The sequence below is a fragment of the Vulpes vulpes genome, chromosome 2, assembly GCF_048418805.1.
Source record: "Vulpes vulpes isolate BD-2025 chromosome 2, VulVul3, whole genome shotgun sequence".
In the NCBI taxonomy this organism is placed as follows: Eukaryota; Metazoa; Chordata; class Mammalia; order Carnivora; family Canidae; genus Vulpes; species Vulpes vulpes.
Window position 1 is genome coordinate 158,067,893 of NC_132781.1, and position 20,537 is coordinate 158,088,429.

General features: G+C 51.6%; 1 protein-coding gene across 2 annotated transcripts; it reads left to right on the plus strand.

Annotated features, from left to right (window-relative positions):
• Nucleotides 1-2,050: 2,050 nt before the first annotated feature.
• Nucleotides 2,051-10,319, plus strand: MUL1 (mitochondrial E3 ubiquitin protein ligase 1). Of its 2 annotated transcripts, none has more exons than XM_026012064.2 (4): nucleotides 2,051-2,524; nucleotides 5,895-5,982; nucleotides 6,386-6,506; nucleotides 8,307-10,319. In XM_026012064.2, the coding sequence occupies exons 1-4, from the start codon at nucleotides 2,405-2,407 to the stop codon at nucleotides 9,034-9,036; spliced, it is 1,059 nt and encodes a 352-aa protein (XP_025867849.1). In that variant the 5' UTR covers nucleotides 2,051-2,404; the 3' UTR covers nucleotides 9,037-10,319. The 2 variants fall into 2 exon arrangements, with proteins under 2 accessions (XP_025867849.1, XP_072607081.1); XM_072750980.1 differs by lacking the exon at nucleotides 2,051-2,524 and adding an exon at nucleotides 2,689-3,012.
• Nucleotides 10,320-20,537: the final 10,218 nt, after the last annotated feature.

Below are 20,537 nucleotides of genomic sequence, written 5' to 3' on the forward strand. Positions count from 1 at the left end.
CATGAAAAGATTTTCTTATTCTCATCTCTCTACTCCACCCTTTGTTCTGTTTACGGAACTCAAATTCCTTCCCTAGGGAGGAAAATAAACTGCAACTCCCTGCGCTGGTGGTGCTTTGCTTGCCCTAATTTCAGTGGGTCTGGATAATAGATAACTGTCCATTTCTGCTTCTCCTCGAGACCCTAAAGAGCCAGAGGGCAGAGCCTGGCTGTATATGGTTATATCTTCTAGTGCCCAACCAAAGGCTCAGATGCAGGAGGCTCTCAGAATCATGCGTTGGGGACTGGCGTGTTCTTCTTGTTCTTTTAACACAAAATATGCCATATATTCATGCTCAAAAAGTATAAAAGACTGAAAAGTCACTCTGTTCTCTAGCCACAAGATTCCATGTGAACAACCAGTATTATCAGCTTTTTATGAATCCTTCTAGATATATATAAACATACATATTTTTCTCCTTCCTTTTTAAAATAAATGGGATCATACTGAAACACTCTTTCACTTTACTGTGCTCATATTCATATGAGCATTTTTAAGTATACATATACATGTATTTTTAGATCTTATTTAACCAATTAACTACTGATAATGTTTCAGTTGTTTTCATTCTTTTGTTATTAAAAACAATGCTACAATGAATAATCCCATATTTGCCTTATTCAGATGTGTACACATTTACATAGGAAGAATTTCTGGAGGTGGAATTGCTAGGCCGAATAGGTGTGGGCACTTTTAATCTTGATCCTCATTGCCTGATTGTTCTCTATAAAGAATGTCCAGTTTCACACCCATCAGCAGTATATGGGAGTCTCTGTCCCTGTACCTTTTTTTTTTTTTTTAAGATTTTATTTATTTATTTATTCATGAGAGAGAGAGAGAGAGAGAGAGAGGCAGAGACACAGACAGAGGGAGAAGCAGGCCCCATACAGGGAGCCCGATGTGGGACTCAATCCCAGGACCCCAGGATCACATCCTGGGCCAAAGGCAGGCACTAAACCGCTGAGCCACCCAGGGATCCCCTGTCCCTGTCCCTTTTCCAACACAATGTGTTATTAACTTTCGGACAAGTTCCATTAAAAAAAATTAATAAAGTTAGATTTAATTTTAAGTGTATGTGTGTGTGTACCAAATTCATGATCACCTCTTAGTTGAAAACCATCAAAAAGTATCTGGCGGGGGTGGGGGTGGGGGTGGGGGGGGTGGGGGGGTGGGGGGGGTGGGGGGGTGGGGTGGGAACAATCTGGAGATTCTAACCCCACGTTCACAGAAAAACAATTCTCATTGGATTCCAAGGATAATTAAGGACTGTGGTAGGAAAATGTCACGGACAACCAATTTCTTTAATAAAGAGACTTTACTTTTGGGGAGCAACCTACAGATGTCAGATGCCTTTTACATATATATTGCTTTTGACCAGCGGGTACATTCCTACACCTTCAAGAATTTTTTTAAAGCATAACCAGGAGGAGCTAACTTGGATGAACACCTTGCTGTTTTGGGTCAGATTTTGGGTATCTTCTGATTATTTCAGTAAGGAGATCACTAAAGAGGTCAGAAGATAGTCTGAAATCAGCTCCACAGTCGTGATTAAATAGGATTAAATAGGATGTCTGTAAACACAGACACAGAAACAGGCACCCATAAAGCAGCTGTAATTATTAGCTGACAAACAATAGGTTGTTATATGGGGGTGATGACAGATTAAGGGGCTACTTTGGTGATAAAATCTGCCCTCTTGGCTGTAAGGGCTCTGGGAGCCCAATAAATTCCTCTCTTGCACTCATCAGCAGTGCAACTGTGAGCACATCCCCTAATGTCCCCGGCCTCACTCTTCGCATCTGCAAAGTGGGAAGAAAAAAAAAAAAAAATTCCAAGGCTCAAGGTTTGCCCTGAGGTTAAATGTGCAACACTCCCAAGGGCTTGCTACACTTTAGTCCTCTTCTTTTCCTCCCCCCCTAAAGAGGCGGAGCTTCAGGAGTCTCATTAGTCTCGGTGGAGCCCTCACGAGCCCATCAAACAACCCAACAATAACCCCAGGAAACCACAGCGACGTGAGCACGACCAGCACCGCCTGCGCCCCGCGCGGCTCCCAAGGGCAAAGGGTCACCAGCGACCCGCGATCTCGGACTTCCGGTCAGCCCCCTCGCCCCGCCCCTCGGCGACGGAGACCCCGCCCCCGCGGAGGCCGCCGCAGCCGGGCGGTCACCCGGGCAACGCCGTCTTCCGGTCCGCGCGGCCCCGCCCACTTCCGGCCCCGGCGTCGTTGCGTCAACGCCGGGCGACGCGGAGCGGGTCTCGGGAAGGGCGGCGAGAGGGGCGCGGTTCCGGGCGGAGGGCGGCGGAGCGTGAGGGCGCGCGGCCTGACCTCGGCGTCGCCGCGGGCACCCGGGGCTCCGCGCCAGCCATGGAGAGCGGGGGGCGGCCCTCGCTGGGCCAGTTCATCCTCCTGGGCACCAGCTCTGTCGTCACCGCCGTCCTGTACTCCGTGTACCGGCAGAAGGCCCAGGTCGCCCAGGAGCTCAAGGTCAGTGCTGGGGCCAGCCTGGCCTCCGCCGGCTCGACCCTGCCCCCCGGTAACGGTGGGCCCGCCCTTCCCCTCGGGCCGGAAACTGCCCCAGGGCGGAAACCGGCTCCTGACAGGTGTCGCCCCGCCGGTCTCGGTGGGGGCGCGGCGAGCAGACTCGGGTCACGTGATAACCGCTCCACCTGCCCCTCTTCCTCTCAGTCCCTCTCATCACCCGGAATCGCGACTGGATTACATCATTCGACAAATTCTTAGCGGGCCACCTGCTCCGCTCCAGGCCCTGGGGCTCCTGCACGGATAGAGGAGACCAAAAGTCTCTGCCCTCATGGAGATTCCAGTCTGGTACAGACAGACAAGTACATCGGGTGGGGTGACAGATGGGGAGAAAAATACGACAGAATGATGCGGGGAAGAGAGGAAATGCGGTGCCGGAGAAAGGGAGGTGTGCTATTTTAAAGAAGGTGACATTTAACAGAGCCCAGGAGGAGGTGAGGGGGACCGTGCAGGTGTCTAGGGGGAAGAACAGTTCAGATGGAGGGAACAGCAAGTGCAGAAACCCTAGACTTTGCCCATTTATGTAACCACTCAGTTCCTTGTTCCTACAGACTCTTCCTTTTTTGATGGTTTAGTTACTTTAAAAATAACACTTTCTTTCTTAGTCTGCCCTTTCTAGCTTAGCACATTCTCCTCTTGGTTTTTTTTTTTTTTTTTCTCCTTCACAATCTTTTTTTTTTTTTTTTTTTTGAGGTATGGAAAATGACAGTCATCTCCAGATTGCAAATGGGGAAATTATTGAGACTCCCGGGAAAAGTCTTAGCAGCTCCTCAAGTTGGAACTTAGGTCTTTGGATTCCAAGTGTGGGATTATTATTATTTTTTCTTTTCTTTTTCCTTTCCTTTCTTGATTGACCGCATTGCTTTACTGTGACCGTCTGACTGGCCCATGAGAGATGGACCTTTTTAGGTCGGAGACAGGGTCTTACGTATGCTTTTTCTTTTCTTCTAGGTTGTAAGTCAGTGCCTGACAAGTGGTAGACGCTCAGCGAATGTTTGTGGATTCCTTTTGGCTGAAATGTCACGATACCACAGTTAGGGCTTCGCTTGACATTTATTTGAAGGATTCCTAAACCTGGCTTAGTTCATTATCACCATATTGTTTTCAGTAAAAGGGCTCAGGAACCAGTGTGTGAAATCCCTGCCATCGAGGGGAGTTTGGGAATGCATCTGGATCGAACCAGGTTACCAAGCAGTTAGATTTGTGGTGCAAATGGCGTCCTAGTGAGATTCCAGCTGCCCAGTTGTTTGATTATAAACAGGTTACTGCTGAAGTCATGTGCTAGGAGTGTAACTGATACTCCACTTTCTGACTCTAAAAGTCTGAAATCAGGTTGGCATCAAGCTGGCTGAATGTGGGACCTTTGAAGCAGTGAACTCTCCAGGATCTATTTTTGGGTGACCTTAAAAGTTTTGCCAGTTAGTTCCCAAATGAAGTTGAAACAGCCCCTTCCTGGAAAGAGTTGGGATTCCTAATATTTTAGGTTCTGTTTTCTTGATCAGATTACAAAACTCGCAGAGTAGGTTTGAGTCTTAACCTTGTGCATCTCTCGTAGTGATGGGAATGCATATTTATTGCCTGCCTATTACGTGCCAGCCCCTGGGCTAGATTCCTTCACACCTTACACATCATTTAACACACATAAAAATCCAGTGATAGTTTTATCTCCATTTTTTTTTTTTACAGCTTTGGCAGTTGAGACTCAGGTAAATTAAGTTGCTCAAAGTCACAATAGATGGACTAAAGGTTGATTCAAGTGTCTTTCCAACCGTATTCCCTCTCCCCTTTAAAAAATTCTAACTGGCCATCCTGTGGTGGATGGTGTACCAGCTGTGTGACTTGGGGCAAAGCACTTCATATCTCTGAGCCTCAGTTTCCTTATCTGTAATTGGGGCTAATAATGTGTGCTGTATAGGGGTGGTAGGAGCATTGCATGAATTTACGCGTGTAAAGTGTTTAGCCTAGTGCCTGGTATATACAGTTGACCTTTGAACAACATGGGTTTGGACTCTGTAGGTCCACTTACATGCAGATTATTTTCAACAAATACAGTATTATAAATGTATTTTCTTATATTTATTTATTTTTTAAAGATTTTATTTTATCCTGAGAGATACAGAGAGAGAGGCAGAGACACAGGCAGAGGGAGAAGCAGGCTCCCTGCGGGGAGCCAGATGCAGGACTCGATCCCAGGACCCTGGGATCACAACTTGAGCCGAAGGTAGACACTCAACCACTGACACCCAGGGGCCCCTTCTCATGATTTTTAAAAAATATTTTCTTTTCTTTAGCTTGTTTTATTACAGGAATACAGCATATAACCTACAAAATATGTTGATTAACTGCTTATGTTATCAGTAAAGCTTCTGGTCAGTAGGCTATGAGTAGTTAAGTATTTGGGGAGCCAGAGGTACATGCAGATTTTCAACTGTGTAGCGGGTTGGTGCCCCCAACCCCTGCATTGTTCAAGGGCCAATTGTAGTCTCTCTAAGTGATTATTCATTCACTAACTTATTCATCAAATACAGGTCGAGTGCCTGCTGTGGGTCAGACACTGTTCTCGCCACTAGGGGGACGGCAGTGAACAAGACCTGGACGCCCAGGAACTGTTCACTGGTTTTATTAATTCTCTTATTTTTGATGCAGCAGTGCCAGGCTGGGCTGGTACCCAGGCACAGCAGGTGGGAAACTGAATCGGAGGGGGTGGTAGGAGCAGAGAGGCGACAGCAGACTTCACATTGCTCGCCTGCTTGTCAGAGGGTGGGACAATGAACTGGAAAATAGGAGAATAGCTCCAGCGAACAGAGCCTTGTCCCGCAAAGGTGAAGGCTCCCCTTTACTGTCGTGTATCAGTGCAGAGCATGGAGTGATGCAGGCCTGCTGAGGGGAACACCTGCCATGGCCCAGCCCCCTGCCATGGCCCACGCACTGGTTTTGTGCTTTACACATAAGCTCTTTGGATGCATGCTTCTGTGTCGTCAAGAAGAGATTAAATTGTGTTCAGTCCATGGCATGGAAACGGATAAGTACCTTTCCAATTTTCACTAAAAAAAGCTAAATGAAGAGGAGGGTATGTTTCCGTTAACTGAAGAAAGAATGTCAGTGGCACCCCCATTCTAAAGGTGGCAGATGCCTGATTCTATGGTGAAACTTCTGGGGCACAGCTTGGGAATGTGATTCTCTATAATCTCCTTCCTGCCTGATTTCCTCATTCTCTCAACATGAAAAAAGTAAATAGTCTTTTTCTTGTTGGGCCTGTAAGTGTGATAGAACATGCAGTATTCAGCAGCCAGTTGAATGTGTCGTTTGCTTTTAGGGAGCCAAAAGAATCCACCTGGGCGAAGACTTAAAGAGCATTCTTTCAGAAGCTCCAGGAAAATGTGTGCCTTATGCTGTAATTGAAGGTATGTTTATTTATTGGCAAGATTTAAAACTTCCTCTTCTCAAAGTTTGATAAAAGTCTTGGCCGATGTGAATGGCCTTTTGTGTGGGGCTGTGGTCCAGAACTTGGACTTTGGGATCAGAAAGACCCAGGTTATTACTCTGTGATCCTGGCACAATTACCCAACCTTTCTGAACCTCCCTTATCCCATCTGAAAAAGAATTCCTGTCTTTTAGGGTGGCTGTAAAGCTGAAATGTTGGATCCATGTAAAGTGCTTAGCAGAGTACCTGCAAACCATAACTTACTGTGATACCATTTTCATCATTTTGATTAACTGAACTCAAGCTAAAATCAAAATTTAAATCACCTTAAAGGGAAGGGACAGAGCAATTCTTCAGAAGTAAAATCATTTGTTTCCATTTAGGAGCTGTTCGATCTGTTAAAGAAACACTTAACAGCCAGTTCGTGGAAAATTGCAAGGGAGTGATTCAGCGGCTGACACTGCAGGAGCACAAGATGGTGTGGAATCGGACAACCCACCTTTGGTACATACCCTTTCTCCCCTGGCCAGGCCTCACAGCTGGTTGGCTCAAATGCTGGTGTCCGGGCACTGTTTCCATGTCTTCAGATTCCCTTGAGACAAGGCCCAGACCAGTTTCTTCATGCTGACGGTATTCTTGCCTGCGGTCTGAGGACCTCTTATATCAGAGTCACCTAGGTATCTTGTTCAAATGGAGATTCCTGGGCTCCATCCCAGACCTACCACGCCAGAATTTCTGGGATTGGAGGCCTGGAATCTGTCGGTATGCTCACTGAAGTGTGAGAACCCCTGATTTATGGCATGGATTAATGAATTCAGTATTTATTAAAACAATGGAAAACCATTTTTCCTACCAATCCTAGTAGATTTTTTTTTTGTCTTTTGTATTATAGTAAGAATGCTTAACATGAGACCTACCCTTCTATTTTTTTTTAAGATTTGATTTTTTTTTTTTTTATTAGCAAGCTTGAGCAGGGGTGGGGGGGAGGGCAGAGGAAGAGGAAGAAGCAGACTACCCATGGAGCAGAGAGTCCAATGTGGGGCTTAATCCCAGGACCCTAGGATTATGACCTGAGCTGAAGGCAGATGCTTAATGGACTAAGCTACCAGATGTCCCATGAGATCTACCCTATCAATACCTTTTGGAGTGTAGCATACAGCACATCTCTAGAACATATTTTATTTATTTATTTATTTATTTAATTTATGATAGTGAGAGAGAGAGAGAGGTGCAGAGACACAGGCAGAGGGAGAAGCAGGCTCCATGCACCGGGAGTCCGATGTGGGATTTGATCCCGGGTCTCCAGGATCACGCCCTGGGCCAAAGGCAGGCGCCAAACCGCTGCGCCACCCAGGGATCCCCTCTAGAACATATTTATCTTGTATAACCAACACCTCGTACCCACTGAACAGCAACTCCCATTTTCTTCCACCCCAGCCCCTGGCAACCACCATTCTGCTCTCTGTTTCTGCAAGTATGACTATTTTATTTTATTTTATTTTTTATTTTTTTTGAAAAAGAGAAAGAGAGCATGTACCTGCATGCATGAGCAGGGGAAAGGGCAGAGGGAGAGAGAGAATCCACGCTCAGCACAGAGCATGACGCGGGGCTCTATCTCATCACTCTGAGATCATGGCCTGAGCTAAAATCAGGAGTGGAACGCTTAACAGACTGAGCCCCCCCAGGCGCCCCTGAGTATAACTATTTTAGGTCCCTCATGTAAATATTTGTCTTTCTGTGCAGTGGCTTAGTTCTCTTAGCATAATGTCCTGCAGGCTCCTGCCTCTTGTCACGGTCACATATGTAGAATTTCCCTTCTTTTTTATGGCTCAGTAATGTTGCACTGTTGTGTATCACATTTTCTTTCTTTGCTCATCGCCTGATGGGCAAATAGGTTGTTTGCATGTCTTGGCTCCCGTGAATACTGCAGTAAACACGGAGGTACAGATAACCTCCTGAGACCCTGATTTCAGTTCTTCAGGATGCACACCCAGAGAAGTGGGGTTGCCAGATCATATGGTAGTATGTGCTTAATTTCTTAAGGATTTGGATACTTATTTGAAAGTGGCAAAGAGAGATAAATGGTAGGCTGGTCTCTGACAGCATTTATTCGCCAGTGATGCTGCCTGGGAACCTGAGCAATGGATCTGCCTTATGAGGAGGCACTAGGATAATAGTGATCGGTGCATACTCTTGCAGTTCTTTCAGACTCTGTCCTGTCCCGCATTTAGGCCATCCCCTGTCTGCTTGGGCTTGAGGTGTTTGCTGTCCTTTATTTTTATCTTGGGTTCTCTCCTTGTTTAGGAATGACTATTCCAAGATCATTCACCAGAGGACCAACACGGTGCCCTTTGACCTGGTACCCCATGAGGATGGTGTGGGCGTGGCCGTGCGAGTGCTGAAGCCCCTGGACTCGCAGGATCTGGGCCTGGAGACAGTGTACGAGAAGTTCCACCCCTCCATCCAGTCCTTCACCGATGTCATTGGCCACTATATCAGCGGCGAGCGGCCCAAAGGCATCCAGGAGACCGAGGAGATGCTGAAGGTTGGTGCCACCCTCACAGGGGTAGGCGAGCTGGTCCTGGACAACAACTCCGTCCGCCTGCAGCCCCCCAAGCAGGGCATGCAGTACTACCTGAGCAGCCAGGACTTCGACAGCCTGCTGCAGAGGCAGGAGTCAAGCGTCAGACTCTGGAAGGTCCTGACGCTGGTCTTTGGCTTCGCCACCTGTGCGGCCCTCTTCTTCATTCTGCGGAAGCACTACCTGCAGCGGCAGGAGAGGCAGCGCCTCAGACAGATGGAGAAGGAGTTCCAGGAGCACGAGGCCCAGCTGCTGAGCCGTGCCAAGCCCGAGGACAGGGAGAGTCTCAAGAGTGCCTGTGTCGTGTGTCTGAACAGCTTCAAGTCCTGCGTCTTTCTGGAGTGTGGGCATGTCTGCTCCTGTGCCGAGTGCTACCGTGCCTTGCCAGAGCCCAAGAGGTGCCCCATCTGCAGACAGGAGATCACCCGGGTCATTCCCTTGTACAATAGCTAATGGTCTTGAAGCCCCGCAGGTGGAGGTGAAGGGACCCCACTCCCCCTTCTCAGGAATGTTTGTCTTGAGGCCTGTAGAAGAGCAGCGATGGGGACAGCTCTTATCCCAGGTATGAATGAGGGAGGAGGCTGGGGAGCCATCCAGGTCTCACACCTCCAGCACTGGGACGTTGCCGCGCCACCACAAGAGGGGACTCCCCACCTCTGGCCCTGCTTGAGAATCACAGCCCCACGCTGGGGTGGGTGTGGTAGCCTGGCATTCCTTCCTGCAACTAGAGGAGTGTGTGTGTGTGTGATTGACAACACCTCATCGCTTAGGGCCCGATCTTTTGGTCCTTTCTGGGGAACTGCTGGTTCCTGTGGACTTAAACTTTGAGTGACTCAACCAGCTGGGAGGCAGAGTCGGGCTCTGAATGTGGGGTATGCTTCACAGAGCTGTCTCTGAAGAGTCGCCTCTGAAGAGGCTGTCGCACAGCCTTTCTTCCTTTTAATGATACCCCACGTAAAAGGCCGGGCTGGACATGTCACTGTGTCCCTTTCCCCTCACCTGCTTACCTCGTAATGTGAGCACATATCTGTCAGGACCAAAGAGTGAAGCCTGCCATCTGCCTTCTATGGAAAAGATGGAACTCTGGTCAGCAGGCTTAAGAGCGGCCACTTGAAGAGACAGTGGGACTATCCTCTGGTCCGCAGTGGCGAAGGTGGCAGCTTGGCTGCAGCCACCCTGGAGTCTCCGTGACCTAGAGGGAGGGCCGTCTGAACATACCTTCGGCCCTGATTGGGAGTTCCCGGGGCCTGAGCGGTGAGCACTGGGCCTGGCTTTCCCTGCCTGAGGTCAGCCTGCAGGGCCTCACCACCTCAAGGAAGCAGTGAGGCTACCTGTCCCAGCCTCTTGGCCATGTCGGCTTCCCTCCCAGGCTGTCACCAAGGCAGAGTAGCCAGCCAGCACCCTGGGCACCAAGCCTTTTCTACAGTCCCGCCTCCTCACATGGAGAAGTTAACATCCCGTGGGTGGAATCACATTGCCCCTTCCTGGGTTGCTGTCCCCACCCCACCCCTGACCTGCTCCCCTTGAGTTTGTGAGTGAAAGAAGTGGGGGAGCCCTTCTCACCTCCTCCGACTAGTCCGAGGTCTTGTACACAGCTCTCATCTCCCTTCCCTGGCTTTGAATATTCATCCCCTATCCTCCTTTGTGTGGGGGAGGCGGGGGTGCTCTCAGGGGGCTGACACCTGTTCTATGCAGTGTCCAGTGTGGACAGCACAAATTAAACATGTTATAACCAAGTGGGAGCCTGTTTTTTGTCAATAAAAGTTCGGTGGCTTGGCTGAGGCTTGCCCAAGATGGAATCGAATTTCACCGCAGTGGAATGATCTAGAGACCATGAGGCCTTGTGTGTGTCTTCCTCAGCAGAGAGGTGGTCTGGGGCTCCTACAGGTGGAGTGTGGCTTGGCGAGGTGGAGGCCTGGGGGCAGGTGTCCTGGAGAGCAGCCTGTAGGGGGACCTCGCCTCACTAAGGACATCGTCGTCGTCGTCGTCTTTTTTTTTTTTTTTTTTTAAGATTTTATTTATTCATGAGAGAGAGGCAGAGACACAGGCAGAGGGAGAAGCAGGCTCCATGCAGGGAGCCCGACGTGGGACTCGATCCCGGGTCTCCAAGATTACACCCTGGGCTGCGGGCAGTGCTAAACTGCTGAGCCACCAGGGCTGCCCTGAGAACTTCATCTTTGAAGAAGTCCCGAACGGAGGGGTGGTGAGAGGCCCCAGGTGGAGTGCTGGGGGACAGCAGAGAGGAAAGGAACATTTGGAATATTGGACTGGATGTTCTTTCAAGCTATAATTTCAAGGTGGGTTAATCCTCACAACCTGCCGGCTCCCCTGGTGTTTGCTCCTCACAAATGAGATGGTCCACGAGGGGAAGTTTGCTGGACTAGGGGTATGCGGCTGGTTGGTGGTGGGTCCAAATTTAAACTCTGCACTGTTTCAAAGCCCTTGGCCCTCCTGCTCGCTGGCAGTGGCCAATTTCCTGCATGCACAGGAATACCCCACGGGAGTCTTGCTCCCGTTAGTGGAGGGACAGTACTGCGCCCCGGCTGGTGCAGGGGAGAGCTTGGGTTCCCATAGCGCTGCCTTGGCTGGGCAGGGTGAGGGGGTGACAGAGTGCCTCCAAGGCAGCAGCCCCTTCTTCCTTGGCCTTCAGCTTTGACACGGTCAGAAAGTCCAGCTTTTAGTAGAGAACGAATGAACCGCCTGTGGCGGGTGTCTGTGATGATCTGTCAAGAATTCAGCCCTCGGCACAGATGTCAAGAGTAGGTCCGACCAGAGGGGGTGTAAGGGGAAGGCAATCTGCTCTACCCCAGCCCCGCTCAGATCTGGGCAGACCCAGTGCCTCGAGTGCCCCTTTCCAAGCAGAGGCAGGGAGGTCCAGTAGCAGCACATGGTCCCCGCCACAGGAGGTGACAGCCAGTGGGGAACATGGGCACGCAGGTGCCCAGGTTCTGGATTTGAGGTCCCTGCTCAGTCCTAGCCCAGGCGGGGCTGGCACTCACAGCCTCCTCCACCTGCGGCCACTCCCACCTTATGTTCTGGGACTCACCTCCAGGAGGGCTGAACAGGAGGGAGGTACACTGAGGCAGGTGGGCCCAGGCTGGGAAGTGGTGATGGCAGGGACGTGAGGACAGAGGGAGGTAGTACTCAACTGACCTCGGGATAGTTGCGAGTTTGCGGTTCTTTGCCAATTCAGCCCTTCTGCTCAGTCACTTGAATCCTAGGCAGACAGCTTCAGGAGGAGTCACTTGGATCACTGCTCCTGGTGTTTTGAAGGTCTCCTGGGCACTTTATGTGCATCAGTGGAGGGGGGGGGGGGGGCTGGGGGCGGGGTCTACCGAGTGTTATCTCCACTTGACAAGTGAGGCTCACAGGGTTCCGTGTTTGCATCTGGCCACACAGCATCGTGAGCCAGCCAGTGTTAGGTTCCTTGCAGGCAGTGTTTCTAAGACTTAGGGCAAGCAAGCAGGGGAGACCGTATTACCCCATTTATAGGTCATGGGATGTGCTCAGGGGTACCGAGGTCTGACTAAAACTCCTCCGCCTTTTGTCTTTTATCACTTTAAGCCTGGAGGGGAAGGGAAGTTGTCCAACAGACAACTGAGTATTGCAGACTCAGTGTTTTCCCCAGCCAGTCATCACCTCAACAATCACCAGTCACACCCCGGTTTTACGAATCACAGGAGGGGGCTTTGAGGTTCCCTAGCTTATCTTGATGGAACAGGAGCCGGAAGGCAGGTCTTTGGAATCCTAGCTCTTTCAGAACTATGATAGAAAATTTGAGAAGCAGCAATATGTGAAACAGTTAAAAAGCAGATAACATGACACACTTGGCCAATCTGGCACCCTTTACAACCTCTGCCCCAGGCCATGGAAATCCCAATCGGACGATGGGTCTGATGCTGATGATCCCACAGGTCCTCCAGAAGGCTCAGAGGAAGAGCTGATCGTGTTCGATATCATTTGATGGGCATTTATTCATCAAAAAAACATTTGCAATCTCTGTGCCTGGAGATGCAGAAATGAGTAAGACACAGTCTCTGCCCTCAGAGGGCTCCGAGTTGTCTTAATACACCCTCGTTTGAAAGGCGGTGGACCGTATCAGGAGCGGTGACTCGGTTGTTGGGCATATTTGTGGTTCACAGAATAGTGTAGCTGGGATGGGCCTTTGAAATCGACCTGGTTAGAGCACGTTCCCTGACCGTTGACAATAAACCAACCAGGGCCAGTGCATCGTTGCAGAGAGGAGCCAAGCAGAGAAGATGTAGCCCCCAGAGCCTGGAATGACCCACTCGAAACACCACCCAGACCGCGTCCCTCCTCTGCTTGAAGCCTTTCCTCAGGCTCCCTGTCATCTCCAGGCCCAGGCCCTGACTCTTCCCTGGCATCTGGAGGCCTGTGTAACCCAGCCCTGGCCACCTCTCCAAGCCTCTCTTCATCCCTCTGTCTCACACTTGTGGCTCCGACAGCACCGTTGTGAGGTTCCTTAAACCTGCCAGGCCCAGTCCAGCCTCTGCAATCTTGGCTCTTCACCTGGCTACCCTTTAAAACTCAGTTTTAGGTGGTGTCTCCTCCGTTCCTACATGCCTCGGTGGGATTAGATGCCCCTCCCCTGAGATTCCATAATACCTACATTCCATAGGAGATTCTTCTTATTCCTGCCCTTAACCATATCACCCATGTCTTGGGCAGGACCTGCATCTTATTTTTTCTCAGGACAATTTTTTGGTTGGTTGGCACTATACACTAGTTAGAGCTAGCTCCAAGTAGCTCTTTGCTAGGTACTAAGTGCTCTACATGACTGATATTTAATCTGCAATATGAATTATGTGTCTGTATTGTTTTTCCTTTTTTAAAAAACAATTTATTTGAGAGAAAGTGAGTGTGAGAGCAAGAGCAGAGGGGCAGAGGGAGAGGGAGAAGCAGGAGCCCGACTAGGGGCTCTATCCCAGGCCTTGGATCATGACCTGAGCCAAAGGCAGATGCTTAACCAACTGAGCCACCCAGGTACCCCTGCCCCCCCCCCCATATTGTTCTTCCTTTAAAGAGAAGGAAACCGGGCCCTGAGAGGTGAGATATCTTGTCAAGCTCACAAGAGAGTCAAGATGGTACCCCAAGTAGTCTGAGTCCAAGCCCAAGAGCTTAGCAATGAATGTGTGGAAGGAGCGAATTGACAAGCGAGGGAACTAGACGTGGGGTAAGCAGTCCTGGGAGGCTGCCTGTGGGGGTTGGTTATTGGACCAGAGATGAGGGTCCATGACTTGGTTGTAAGAATGAGGGAAGGGCCTGTCTTAGGGCCTCGAGCCAGTGTGGATAAGCTGTTGAAGAGGAACATCACATCCAGCCAGCTGACCAGAGCTTTGAGTTCTCCACACAGGAAAGGTGGGGACAATGTCACTGTGGCATAGGAAATAATCTGGACGGGCAGCCCAAAGGCTGGCCTGCCTTCAGGTCCTGGCTCTGTTGCTGTGTGATCTTAATGGAGTGCTTTGACCTCTCTGGGCCTCAGCTCTGTCTATACACGGAGCAAGTTGGATCAGAAGCAGGTTGGATCAGAAGCCCTCCGATGCTCCATCCAGCTCTGACGTTTTGCATGTCTAAGAGATGCAAGTGGATGAGGGAGGGAGGGCAGTTTGGAGGCACTCTTTGGGGCTGCAGGTCTAGCAGATGAGAGGTGGACCCTCTTCGGAGGGTCCTTAGCTGACCCCCCACAGCTTCAGGACCACATTCCCATAATGCCAGAGAGATGAGCACATTTTCTCTAATTAGATAGTGTTAACTTATCGATTTTGAATGAGCCAAGTTTCGATGTATGATGTCCTGAATTGCTGCCTGGAGTGCTCATTAGTCACTTCCCCTGCAGCTGCCTTACTGTTTTCCAGATGCCAGCCGAGGGACCTGGCATTTCCCTTCCCCAAGAGCGAGGCACACGAGGCCGAGCCAGTGACACTGGCGTTGGTCAGAGGAACTGATGGGGCCTGGGCAGGCGCTGGGGGGGGGGGGGGGGGGGGGGGGCGGGGAGGCTCCTCTCTTGCTCTTTACCCTCTGTCCTTGCCAGAGCGATTGCCTCCCCTTACGTTCCTCCAATTCAGATCCCTCCAGGATTGGGCCATGCCTCTGGAGGGCCACACTTGAATGCAACAAGCATTAGGTGCGGAGCATGCCAGGCACCTTGTGCCTAACCTGAATGTTCTCTAGGCTTGGGGTGGGGGGGGGAGGGAGGTACACAGAAAGTTGTATTGATATCAGCGTCCACATTGCCACAACGGCAGGCCTCCCACCCCCTGGTCATCTTCCCCGGTGTTTAACATGCTTCACAGGGTGGATCTTCGTCCTCGTTTGCAAGAAGTAGGTCCCTAGGCTTTGTTTCTTCCTACCCTTCCCAGGGCAGGATCCCTGCTCGGCTTGCAGTCTCCACCGTGACCTCCAGGTGGCGCTGTGCCCCCGCGGTTGAGGCCTCCGGAGCCACCCAGGTGGTGCTAGGAAAGGTCTGTGCAACTTTCCCTTCCCTGAGGGGCAGGGCACAGGCCTGGGAGCATCCTGGGCTGCTGATCCTGGGTCCTGCGGGGCACAGCCTGGAAAGGGGAGAAGCAGGGATTTTCTCCCCGGGTCCTTCCTTTCTCTGCTCAACTCACCAGCAAGCTGGGTGCAGATGTGAAAGTTTTGAGAAACCCAGAAACTTCTGGGAGGAAAAAAAAAATCCCCCCTTTCTCCCCCGATAATGTCCCAGGCATTCACATCTTTAAATATACTAACCATGATTTCTTTCAACAAAAATGAGATATGCATAATGCATCACATGTTCTTAAAATACCCAAATGACTTCATACTGGTAAAAGATGCTTAAAAAAAATTGTATGGCATAGATTCCGATCCCCCCCCCCCCCCAAGAAGCATTTTCTCAGCAGAAGACATCCTGCTACTCTCAGCCTGGCCTGCTGTCCTTGCTCTGGTCTCTTCTGTCCTGTCTTTGCCTTTTGTCCCCTCGTCCAGCTCCTCCGTCCTCTGCTGTGTATTGTAGGGGACGAGCTGTCAGTGACTTTCCTTGACAGCCCTGCCTCTTCTCTGCCCCGTTTGCCTCTTGCCTCCCAGTGTGTGTAAGAGTTTCTTCCCCTGCGTGTGCATCTGTCTTCCTCCCTGAGGCTTTCTTGGGTTCTCTCTGCTTCTGTCTGCTTCTGCTTCTGGAGGGGAGGGGGTGTCTCTCTCCCTTCCCAGCCTTCTCACCTGTGCATGGCACCTGCCCTCGCAGACTGGAGGATTTCCTTCTTCCCCACCCCAGCTCAGGTAGGGCAAGATGGGGAGGGCCTCTGTGACCATGCAGTGACTGCTCCTCACTCTTCCCCCGTTTCTATCACACAGAGAGTTCCTTTCCTAGGGATAAAGGGCCCTGCTGTCCACCCCTGGAGGGCTGGAGATGGTGGGACTCACTGCTTGGAGCTGACCCCTGCTGAGGCCCAGCAGCACCTCACCAGATCCATACACTCTCCCTCTGAGGATGCTCTGCTTACCCCCATTTCAGAGCTGAGAGACATTCTGGCTCAGAGAGAGAGAGGTGACTGCATCCTCATCACACAGGTCGCTGGGATTGAGCTCGGGTCTTCTGGTTTACCCTCTTTGGCCTGCTGCCCTTCACCAGGTCAAGTAGACAGATCTCTGTGCTGGGAGACCAGGGTCTTGGTCCTGGCTCTGTCCCCAGTAGGGCAGCTCATCTCCCTTGTCTGAGACTCGCTTTTCCCTCCCTGGCAGTGGGAAAGTACCTCTTCTCTGCCCTGCCAGCCTAACCCGTTCTCGTAGACACGAAATGACATCGCATCCGCCGCATGGGCAAGTGCTCGCCTAACAGCCTATGGAGGAAGAAGGGTGCAGAGCCGAGCACAGCCCCTCAGCGGGCTCAGAAGTCAGTGGCCACGTTCCTCTGCTCATGTTTGAGCCACCACAGGTCTGGCCCCGGGTGTGGGGGAGAGTCAGGGCTGAGGGCCTCTGGGCTTCAAATGTACTAAAAAACCCTTCTGTTGTCCCAGGAGACTGGAGAGGGGGGCGGTATTTGTAGGATCTCGTCCCGTATTCTTTATCCAAGGGGCCATAGGGGTTCAGAGATTCCCCTGGAAACTGTGTACACAATTTTCTGCTTCTGGGAAAGAGAACCCATCTCTTTAGTCAGATTTCCAAGGAGTCCTCGGCCTGCAAGAGGTTTGGACTCTTCAATCTACACGCCCTCCACATCTGTGGGTAGGCCGAGATGGAGACCGGAAGAGGCTTGTCCCTGGTTTCCTCAGGGGGGCAGTGTTGCCCAACAGTTGGGAGCTCAGCCTTGAGTCAGACCGGCTGTCTCCCCTGGGCCCTGCGGCTCTGGGCTTGGCACTCCACTCTCCTGGCCACAGGCCCTTACAGATGGTATAAGATAGATGACAGTCCCTCCCAAGGTAATCATGAGCGTGGATGTGTCTAGAGCCATTAGCATCATCCGGGGCATGGTAAGCTCTCAGTAGTGATTGGGTAGTAGGAGTTTAGGATCAGAAGGTGGCGGCGGTGGCCCTTTCTGAGCTTGCTGGGGTCAACTGGGGTTAGTCCCCTTTGGCTCAACTCATTGCTCTGGTTGGGTCAGGGGCTCTTTAGCCAGTGGACTTTGGGGCTCTTGGGAGATCTGGACAGAAGAAGCTGGACAAGTGGGTCAAGTATTCAGACAGAGCCCAGCATTCAGAGCCAGCTCCAGTTCCCAATCTCCCGAGCCTTCCCCATTTGTCCACAAGCTAAAACCGTACCTCCCCTTGTCTGTCCCCTAGGGTGGTGAGGATGGGCAGGAGCACCATGGTGCCAGGCCTGTCTGCTGCTCTCTTCTTTCCCGGGCCCAAAAGAGGCTGTTGTTTTTCAGGGTGCCACAAAGCCCCAGTGCCCTACCGGCTGGATCTGGTTTGGAGGCTGTAGGCAGAGCTGCTGAGAGTTCCAGGACCCCTCCCTCCCTCCCTCCTCCACGGGAGGATGTGGAATGATGAGAGGTGGGGAGAGCGCATTCAGGACACCAGTTATCCCCCTTTCACGTTCCGGTGACATTTGACTCCTCAGCTCCTCCCAGTTGTTCTCACTGTTCCTTAGGTTTTCCCCCAAGAGCTGGTGGGACTCTTACATTGTGGGCTGTTGGTACAATAAAAACTTAAAAAATCGCCCTCTGATCCTTTTTAAAATTTTATCTCAAACATGGCAAACTTCCTCGTTGAGAAAAGCCCTTTTATTTTCTGACTAATCATGCGCTGCTGCAGCTCCCCGCCCCCATACAATTCTGGGTGTGCCCCGCGATGCGGTGGAAAGAGGGGGAGCCCTCGGTTCCGGCAAGCCCTGGCGGGCCCCAATTTCCCCATCTGTAACCGGAGGAGGTTGGACTAGATGAACTCTTCCTACAGGTGTTTTCACACTGAGCTGTCTAGAGCTCTGGGGGTTCTTTGGAGGCCTAGGGGGTGGGGGTGGGGTGTCCTGAAGTGTGGGCTTGAGCCCCTAGCTCCCCAGCACCTTGCCCTTTACTTATTTTTTATTTACTGAGGTTCCTTGTAAGATATTTCCAGAAGAAAGGGTCTTGAGGGTCAGACAAGGACAAAGGAAGGGAGACAGACAAAGGAAGGGAGGAAGCTAAGAGTCCTTGAGCTGTCCTGGGGGAAGGACCGGTGCTGCCACAAAGGTCCTCAACACACTTTTGGGGAACGAGTGAAAGGCGAATGAATTCTTGTCTTATTGTTCTTTGATCCGAGGCCTAAAGCAGGTCCAGTCAGTTGACACGGGTCTCTCATAGGAGAGTCTGGGCCCCTGTGTGTGGGTGGCCGGGTGGGGGCAGAGGGCCTGCCTGCAAGGCTGCGCCCAGGTTCCAGTCCATGAGTTGAGAGGGCCGGGGGTGCCGCGGGTTTGCATCCAGCTTTGGCTCAGAGTGGTGGTGCCCTGCTGGGAGGCCACTTAGCCTCTCTGGAGGTGACCAGCTGGCCATTGACCTAGCACAGCGTCTTGGCCTTCCCTGCTGCCGGAGGGCTAGGGTCGGAGCCAGCCCTGGCAAGGCTCTGCGGCCCCCGCGCTCCCCCTCTGCAGCCACGTACCTGGGGCAGAGGCATCCCACAGCCACCTCTTCTCTGAGTCTTGCCCTTGCTCTCTGCGGCTGCTCGTGCCTCGGTCTCCCCATCTGGATAGGAGAGAGGGGGAAGGCAACAGAGGGAACCACTGGGCGCCAAACGTCTGTTTCGTGCTGGGGGCTGCGGGGGCTGCCTTTCCCCTTCTCTACTCCACCCACACTGGTGTAGGGCTCAGAGCACAGCAGGGACTTGCCAAGACCTACTACCTCAACCAGAGAATGTCTGTGCCCAAGGGGCCATGGACACAGTCCAGTCCCGTGGTGCCCAATTCGGTGGGATCTTAGGGTCTGATGAAGTTTGAGGGGAAAAATCCCTCCCCCACTTTTGCCTCAAGCAGGTTTTGTCTACTTTAGATTTGGGAGAACTGGCTGATTTTGCAGCTGAGAAAGGAAGATGTGATTTTCTTCAAGTTTTCTATTTTATGATGCGGAGTCAGAGGCCTAGGGGAGGGAACCAGCTTATTCAAAGCCACAGAGAGCCAAGAGTTGAGCATGAGAACTACGTTCATCCAGGACTCACTGTGTACCAGGTGTATGATGCGTGTATGACCTTCCCCAGAACGAACTCGACTAAATAGGAATAATTATCAGCCCCATCCGACAGATGAGAAAACTGAGGCACCATGAGGTGAAAATAATCATGGAGTAAAGAAATGACAGGTTAGGGATTTGAATGTGGCCTCCCTAGTGAAGGCTGCCCCCTCCCCACTGGGCTACTGCACTAGACCGTGCATCACCCATCTCCCTTGCTGGGTAGCAGTGAGGGCAGCTTCCACTCCCGTCTTACTTGGTCCATTCCTCCATCTGGACCTGGTGTCCTCAGCACAGCCCTGGGCAACGGGCTCAGAGCCAGCCCCTCAGCCTTGGAGGAGAAGGCAGGGATTCTCCAGGACGCATCTGCAACCAGGTCTAGCACCCCGGGGGTTAAAGGGATGCCCCACTTTAGGCCGGAGAGAAGGGAGGATTGAGTGTGGCCTTTGTAACTGAGACAGCTGCGAGGGGTAGAGGTAGAGGAATGCCACGCTGATTGAGCTTGCTCTTGCGGAACAGCCGTGTGAACTTGGAGACGCCAGTCAGCCTCCAGGTGCCTTATCTGTAAAATGGGCCTGTCTGGGTCCTGCAGCTTCTAAAGGCTAAGGGAAGGCTCCAAGGAGGTCATAGTCATGGAGATGCTTTTCTAAGTGTCAGTCAAGTGGCTCTGGTCTGAGGTGTGTGTGTGTGTGCAGGGGGTGTGCTTCAGGAAGAGGGTGGGTACTGACTTGGGAAGGTGCAGTGGGGCCACCTTTAACCTTATTTGAAACGCGGCAAGGGAAACAAAACCAGGTGGGGTGTAACAGCCGGCGCATCCCCTTCCTCTCGCTTGCTGGGTGTGCAGGGATTCCTCAGCCCCCCCTGTGTGGTGCGCTTACCTCTGTGCAGGGGGCACTGGGCTAGATGCTCAACGTGTGAACTGCTTCATAACTCGGCAGCAAGGAAGGAACCAGGTGGGCAGGGTGGCCCCAGCCCCGCGTGGGGCGTCCCCTACGAGGACCTGGAACCACAGCTGGGAAGGGTGGCTTCTCCTGGCTCCGTCACTAGCCTGTGACCTTGGCAAGTCAGGTCTCTATTCTCTCTGCGAACATCAGTTGGGCAGGGATGCAACGTTGCCTCTTCCTACCTCTGGAAGGTATTTATTTTGAGAAGCAAGGTCAATAACGGATGTGAAATGCGTTGGGGGGGAAATAAAAAAGCAGGTTACAAAGGCAAGAGCTTCTTGTTGTAACTTGATCATCCTGCTCGTTAGGCTTTTGTTTTCTCTTCCAGCGTTTGGCCTGGTGCTAACCTCAAAGCAGACACTCTGCAGAGCCTT